The sequence below is a fragment of the Myzus persicae genome, unplaced genomic scaffold (genome assembly GCF_001856785.1).
Source record: "Myzus persicae strain clone G006 unplaced genomic scaffold, MPER_G0061.0, whole genome shotgun sequence".
Lineage (NCBI taxonomy): Eukaryota > Metazoa > Arthropoda > Insecta > Hemiptera > Aphididae > Myzus > Myzus persicae.
The window spans coordinates 19,199-27,917 of record NW_019101814.1 but is presented as its reverse complement, the minus strand read 5'-3'; the positions used below and the strand labels follow the sequence as shown (position 1 = coordinate 27,917).

General features: G+C 29.8%; 1 protein-coding gene across 1 annotated transcript; it reads left to right on the top strand.

The window, feature by feature from the left end:
* The first annotated feature begins 3,127 nt into the window (after positions 1-3,127).
* On the top strand, positions 3,128-6,819 carry LOC111030501 (proteasome subunit beta type-6). Its single transcript, XM_022310030.1, has 6 exons — positions 3,128-3,350; positions 3,502-3,569; positions 4,395-4,526; positions 4,586-4,715; positions 5,360-5,504; positions 5,560-6,819. Exons 1-6 carry the CDS (start codon positions 3,276-3,278, stop codon positions 5,739-5,741), a joined length of 732 nt encoding a protein of 243 aa, XP_022165722.1. The 5' UTR covers positions 3,128-3,275; the 3' UTR covers positions 5,742-6,819.
* The last annotated feature ends 1,900 nt before the right edge of the window (positions 6,820-8,719 follow it).

Sequence of the window (8,719 nt, the reverse complement as noted above, 5' to 3'; positions counted from 1 at the left end):
GCGTTTCTACTTTTTAAGCCTTTTGCATCAATATTATATATCTTGAAAATTAAGGAGGGGGTTTATTCGCAAACTGCTTGGCCGAGGCCTCTGAACTCTCTCCCGATAGTTTTATCACTGCTTTTAAATACCTATCTTTAATATATGAGTAATAACTGGGAGTTTTGAGTGTGGAAACACACCCCATACCTAGTTCCATCGGCTGTATTTATGTGAAAAACATTATATAATACTTATATGATGAAAATGTCTATACAAAATAATATGTCGTCAAATAGTTTTATTTCTCATTAGATATTATTAATACAACAGATTAATAATAATTGATAAGGTACAATGGAAAGTACATATCTATACACCCCCTCCCCTCACATTATATATTTCAATATAAAATTGAAACAAACCCTAAAAAAATTCTGTCTACACGCCTGGTAGTGGATATCATTACTAGGTACTCAGTATTCACAAATCACTAAGTATAAATTGCTAATAGGCACCTAATTAATTAAGTTTACATTGCACTCATGTCTAAATATATTGGTCTATGTTCTCAACTTGAATCTGCACATATGTCCTACGTCATGCTGTATTAAGCTTGTTACATGTTAAGATTGTCCTGTATACGATATTTCGTCCAATATAAGATAGGTTTATACCAGTGTTTATTTAAGCCATAATTAAACTAATGGCGTAGATAGTAAGGTGTCTGAAGACTGAAAGTAAAACATTTACGATTATTTTTCCTCTAAACAGTCAACAGTGGTCGATAGTAAATAAAACAACTTTGTAAATCAAAATTCTCTTAAATTAACCCGAAAATCATAAAATATTAAAAAATAAAAATTTTACGAAATTCGTTTATGGGCAACGCCATCTAGTGGCAAAAAAGTACACTCACAGTTTGTTCTTCGCGTTCACGTTAAAAATTTCGAACTACTTTGGTAGAAGGATTTTTTAATCCACCTGGGTTAGCAGCATGAACAAAAATAGTTCAAAGAGCGGACAACATTTCAGCAAATCTTGGTTGCCGAATGCCGAGAGTGTCCGTTTTACAGGGATATCATTACCTACTACTTACTAACTAGTAACTATAGTAGTAGCATAAACTTCCACAATACAGATCACGGACTATGATTTAAGATGCGAACCCTTGTATAATATTATCTTAAAACATACCTGCAGCCTGCAGGCACCTATTTCCTATCGCAGACTAAGAATATTTTGTTCTTTATAAGCTATATAATAGTTCGTGTTTCAATTGTTCATTATATTATTATACCAAATACTTTATGCAGTTTTAAATTAATATGATGTGGCAGCTAGTGGCAAGGGACACACGAGCCCGTGCCCGGTGCCCCCACCTAAAACATTTAATAAAAAGAAAATTATTTTTCTTGAACTCAAATCAAGCTTAAAGTTGAAACATATAGTAGTATTATAGTACTACTTTAAAAGTACTATAATATTATTAGGTAGGTATCTATATTATTTTGTTCGTACGGCTCTTAGGTACACAATATTATTATAGTCGATATAACTGACAGTGAATTATCGCAAAATAAATGTTATCGGATAGATATCGAGTCGCAAACCATCAATAAAACGTATAATACAAATAAAAGATTGTTTAGATGTATATATATAGAGATTGGAATTTAGACTACCGATATTTCGCGGTATGTTCGCACAAGTTCTCTGATCACCAAACAACTACTCTATTAGATCATTTATCTACATATTATTATATATTAATACTATGATCTAAGTTATTACGTGTATATTTTTATTACAATATTTCTTATTGTATGTACAATTGGATTAAAATTGTCTACACTCGTCCGCACAAATGTCACACGGTGGAAAACCAATTGTACCCGAACTCTATTTTTTATTTTGCGTTTTCGTTGTTCGTATTAAGTCACATTACACAACAGACATTATTTTATGGAATAGGCACTATAAATGACGATACACGACACTCAATGAGCTTACATATGTGGCCTAGGATTGCAATAAAAATTCCAAGTACTAACCGGGACATTCATCAAAATAATTTCAACCTATTTTGTTTTGCGGTTTGGCGGTTAGATTCGAATTTTGAACTGATCGCTCGCTGACGGCGCCATATTAAACTAGTATTTTTGTATGTTTTTTATTTAATAATATCACATTCGATAAATATGTATACAAGCATACTGTATACCATCAAAGTCCTATCAATGGACGTGGAAAATCGTTTAAAAACATTATCTTATGGGAGGACAGGGGCCGAAGTTATAAGCCGGCGAGTGCTGACATGTCCCAGAGTGTCGGGAACGCGGTGTTTGCCTATCCAATATTATGTGTGTACTGTGTACTGGGCAGTGTATAAGTTGCATATTATGTTAGCCCAATTAAATAACAAATAATAAATTAAATAACATACCTATATGTAATGACGCGGACACGTGGTGAATGATAATCATTACCTACCTAATTCTTTCTCTACGGACATCCATTTTTCAAACATGTACTTCGTCATGTTGGCACTAAACTGCCTAAAAGGCAAAAGCATACAATATTACAAAAAAAATTACTCGTGTAGGCACAGAATAGATTAAATTTAATCTATTCTGTGTTGTAGGTATCGTGTTTTGGCCGCGATTGTCGCGTATTGTCATGTACAAGATTTGATTTGAACATTATAGTTATGATGATGGGGTTATACATATATATAGTGCCCTACAATAATTCTACAAGACTGTGAACCACTAGAGCCCTTAGTACCTAAGTAGATAGGTAACAAACCGTCAGTCGCCACTGATTATTTGATCATCTCAAGAGTCAAGAGCATATGATTATAATAAATTATTTATTGGCCGATAGGTCGTAAACGGCTAACCAAGGCAGATTGATCAAACCACTCACGAAGTCACGATGTAGACTGTAGGGTCGTGCCTCGTAGAGAAGATCCACTAATCCACATACATACCGCTGGCGCTTATCCACTTTGCGTAAACTTTAATGTAGATAAAAAAATATCTGTGATAAGATCTACAAACCGTTGACACCGTAACCATGTTAATGGTTCTTTTTCTTATGCAGCAATGATTATGCGATTTCGTTTTTAGGGTTATGTACAAACAATTTGAGTATTATCAGCATAATTTAGTACTATTTACTTAAATTTTTGGAAATTGTTATTATACTTTACTGAACAGTAAACGTTTGTACTGGCTCGCTGTTTCGAAGTATTGAAGTGTTTTAAGTTCGAAAACGTCCAAAAACCATCAAAAATGTCTCTCCTCAGTCATTGTGGATTTCAAGACAGCGGCATTCATGATATCACAAAGGATGAAGTAACCACTGGTGTAAGTAATTACTAATTTTCCAAAACAAATTTTTAACAGATTTTGTTTTTATTGTTAAATTTGTGTATACCATTTGTATACTGTTAGTCTGTAAATCTTTAAGTATAATCATTCAATGAATAATAAAATTAATTTAAACTATAACTTTTAGACTACCATCATAGCTGCTATTTATGACGGTGGTGTTATAATCGGAGCCGACTCTCGTACTACAACTGGGTAAATTAAATACTGTTATTCTAAAATACACTTGTAATTCATTTGGGTATAATTCTAGTTGAGCAACTCATCGATTTTTTGATTTTTTTTGTATAATGTGTTTTTTCATGCTTTTTGAGAATGTAAAAAAGAAGTTTGGACAAACTTCATTTTGAAGTTATTGGTGAAAAAGGTTACGGCTCGGAGTGTAACGACAAGTGCCGATACACTTGTAATCACTAAGCAAAAAAAATAATTTTTGAAACAATTATAACTGCATTGCTCTTAAATATACTTTGTATTTAGGTGGTCAAGGGACTATTGTTGAAATAGATGAGTCTAAATTTGGGAGGCAAAAATATCATAAGAGACATCATGTTGAAGGCCAATGGGTGTTTGGCGGCGTTGAAAGAGATACAGGTCGTTGTTTTCTTGTGGACATAGACATACGTGACAAAGACACATTATTGGTGATTATAAAGGATTGAATTGAGGTACATTAATCATATACTCGCAGAAACTTCAAAAATAAGTAGGATGTCAGTTTTGATTTTACCAATGTATTGAGTGTTGAAAACCACACAAGTTGAAGAAGAAAAAAATTGAAAATATTCAATTCGGCATATTTTTTGTAAAAAGAATAGATAAGTGTATTACAGTACTTTTTGAAGTTTTTCATGGATAACTTCAAAACAAAGTTTGTCTGATTTTTTTTTACATTCTTATAAAGCATGCAAAAACACATTTAAAAAAAAAATCGATAGGTTGCTAAACTAAAATTTGTTCCTTCATTTGTGATAGATTTGACTCATATACTGATAATACCATTTGTGTTTTGCTTTCTAGAGCATATATTGCTAACCGAGTTACTGATAAATTAACAAAAGTATGTGACAATATTTACTGTTGCCGGTCAGGTTCGGCTGCCGATACACAAGCTATCACAGACATTGTTGCATACTATATGGATTTAACAAGGTGATTAATGATATATTGTTGAATAAATTTTTTGATAAAAAAATATTTTTATTCCATAGTATTCAAATGGATGAGCCGCCACTTGTCAGAGCTGCTGCCAATGTGTTTAAAAATCTGATTTATGAGAACAGACATCAACTGACTGCTGGGGTCATCGTAGCTGGATGGGACAGCAGATTTGGAGGACAAGTAATTAATAAATATAATATTGATTTTAAGTTATTTCTGTATACCCTCTCTGAGAATGAAAAAAAGTGTACTTAAGACTATAGGCATGTGCAGACTTAAATCGCAGATGGTAGCATACAGAATAAAGCGGCCCATTTTTTTTGCAATTAGCCAAAATTATTAATTGTATGATACATAGGTAGGCAGTGTTAATGTTATTACAGTGGCTTTTACATTCTTATATAATTCATAATTTTGACTGGGTAAATAATAAGTACCTACAATAGCACATAATCAATTATGTAATGGAAAAATTGGTTTTGATGTATTTTATCTATTTATATTAAATAACAAATTTCCCTGGCCTACTGCCAACTGTTACCATTACTTAATTGCTGCAAATCACAGGCCAATAAAAAAGACTCAAAAAATGTTGCAGTCATAAGATACAGTATATGAATCTTCTACACCCATAAACACACTAATGCTAACCGCACAATTTGCAAATCTATTTAAGTCATTCATAGCTTAATTCAATTGTTTTTGTGTGAAGAAAATTAAAAAATATGATATCAATTTTTTATAAAAATAAATTTATGGTATCATAATAATAACAGATTTATTTTATTAAAATTGATTATAAACATATCACTTATTTATCACAGGTATATTCGATCAATGTAAGTGGTACAATTGTTCAACAAAACATATCAATTGGTGGTTCTGGTAGTTCCTATTTGTATGGTTTTATGGATTCTCAATATAAAGATGGAATGACCCAACAAGAATGTGAAAATCTTGTACTTAACGGTAAGTTTACTTTTGATTAATAATATTACTTAATTAAAGTATATATTTTGTTTAGCAATTTCATTGGCAATTAAACGGGATGGTTCAAGTGGAGGTGTCGTTCGTATGGGTGTAATAAACCATACTGGTAGCATTCAAAGAAAATTGGTTCTTGGAGATCAACTTCCAAAATTTTATGATAATATCTATGAAGAAAAACAGGTTGAAGTATCTGGAGGAGATGCTACTATGGTTTAATTTTTTTTTTTTAATAATAATTTGAATTGTTTTGGTAAAAAAAATTATTTTTTATTATAATATCTATATACTAAATAAAACTGAATAAATTCATTAAATAAACATTTAAATACTTACCTTTAAATTGATTCACTGAAAATAATAAAGACCGTGTTTATTTTTGTATTTTTTTTTTAAAACATTTCCACTTGTTTATATGATATTGGAAGTTAATTTTTTTTTCAATAATACACCTAAACATAATTAAATTCTGCTTTTATTTATTTGATGTATAATGTTATTCACTAACATAAGTTAAGTAAGTTAAGTATTTAACTGTTATAGTACGTTTTAATATCAAAATGTATAGTTGAAAATATTCGTGGTTGTAACAGCAGAGGCGAGGAAAAAAGTAATAGTGTATTAAATATTTTAGTTTAAATATAATTTTCAAATTTAAGAAAATACATTGTAAATGTTGTGATCATAGCATATCATATCATATTATGCATGTGCATCATTAATAAGTGAAGATATGTATTTAAAAAATTTTCTTTTGTACCATTAATTTATGTTGTAGTTAAATTTGTATCAGTTACAGGAGAAAATGTAAAGTTATTGGGAAAACTGTTGGTTAACGTGAGACTGTGGTTACATTGAAAGCGAAACTGTTTGTTTAGAATTATTTGTCATAACCGTATCTTTTGGAAATCTTCCTTTTTCCGAACCACGCACCATTACATTCAATTTTTTTATTTTAATTCGTTTAGTCCAAGTAAGTTGTACAACAGAAGCACTGTCAGAATGATCACTTAATACACTCTTTGATTTAGAGCGTAAATGTTTTTTGGTCTTTTTGACCGAGTCAGTTTTTGCAACATAAGTTATTGCTTGTTTATCCCCATTGTATACTACTAAACTATCTCCCACAACCACTGGTCAGTCTTTATGAAATGGTACATTTTCAATGTTATTAGGTGTAGACATTATATCTGTTAAATACATTTAAGAAACAAAACACAGCATTTTAATAAATTTGTTATAACAAGTATAATTGGATTGAATATAGTGTGAAAGCAAATGCTGTTTTCTGTTTCAACTGTCGACGTTTTTCTACTAACACCCTCGATGAAAAATTTGATACTATAAATGGTGTGAAAATCTGAAAAAGGGTATTTAAATAAATAATATTTTGTTTTATTATTTTATTATCTTCAGCTATTATTATTTTTTTAATAGATTAATGATAAATTGTCTAAACATGAAAAGTCAATATCACATTTAACAAGTACTGCAAAATTGAATGCCTATAAAATTACATTACAAAGTGAAAATGTTCATACACAAATTTCAACAGCTCATCAAAAACAAATTATAAAAAATAGTAATTACGTGAAGGTATTAACTGATTTTACGTTATATTTAGCTCGGCAGGGTAAATCTTTTCGAGGTCATTTAACGAGATAATTTAACCCAGGTAAATTAAAAAACTAACTAGTAAAACCTAGGATTACTGTTTACTTAGTGATCGGGCTTTTACAGTAACATACTAACATACATATACATTTAGATTACTATTAGAATTTTCTAAAATTTGGAATTTATTTTTAGACTTTACTACGGAACATAATATTTCTACTGAAATTCCAACTATTGCAGGTATATAGTCAGTCTACAGAGGCCATTAATTATTTAGTTGTTTTACCTATTGTACATTTTCTCAATATTATTTCTTTAATTATTTTAGTTCCTAAATTGTCAACAAAATGTATATAATTTGCTATAGATATACTCAATTATAAATTAAACATTGTTTTTAATTTATAGCAAACAAAAGAACTAAACCTAGCCTAGCCTAGCTGAACTTAAAAGAATTCTTTGTTATGAGCATTACTGGTAGAGAAAGTGAAGAACAAGCAGATAATGTAACTGTAACTTCTAAAGTTGATAAGCTTTGAAAAAGTACAGGGAAAATCATTTTTAAAACCCTATATTAGACTCTATTATTATTCACTTAAAAACTAGATTTTCTGAGGAGAGTCAAACTTAAGTTAACTCAACAGAACATTTTCTTAAACTTGACTATGATGGAGCGTTATACTTTATCAACAAATATAAGGTAGGTGAATAAGAAGTATAAAAGATGATAATATATTGATGTATAGGTAATTGATTTTTGGGAATTATTTACAATAAATGCTAATGCATTGTATTCTGAAATGATGGTATCCAAAAATTGTGCTATTAATAGAGATGAAAACTTCACCTTAGATGACTTAAAAATAATAATAAGTAAAAAAGCGGGTAAGTGGATGTTGCTCTGCTGTACAGTAGGTTACAAGTGGGTCACTGTTTAATGGATGGAATTAAATTTGAATTCAATGATACAATATCATTGTATAAGAAAAACGATTCTGAGTGGAGACGGTATGTCAGTCTTGGTTTAAGACATATTAATACCAATATATCTGAGTCAAAATTCGAATTTTAAATGCTTATAAAAAAAATTGTGCCTATTATGTATTTTAAATATTTTACAATTGCTATTGTAAAAATATATCAGGAACCTTGTATTCAATTTTCAAGCTTTTTCGCCCGACAAATAAAATTTTATTGGTATTTATAGAAAACAAAACTAAGAAAATTGAAAATTGACAATGTCCGTAAACATCTCAAAAAGAGTCAAATTATTTTCAAAATTTTATCGTGTTTAGAAAATGCTAATATCGACATTCAGTGAAATTTTCAAGTATCTACAGCCATTCGTTTTTTAATTACAACAAAAACAGAAAATCGTTACATGAGAAATCGAGTGAATATCAAATGTTGTAAAAATATGAATTTCAAACGCTCATAAAAATTTAATTTGACTTTCTTCTAAAAAATTTTCTTTTTGATAAAGGTAGACAAACTTATGAGGAATCTTGTACTAAATTTTAAAATCTTAGATTTAAAAACAAAATTTTTTATGAATTTCTAACTTAAAATAATTTCCAAAT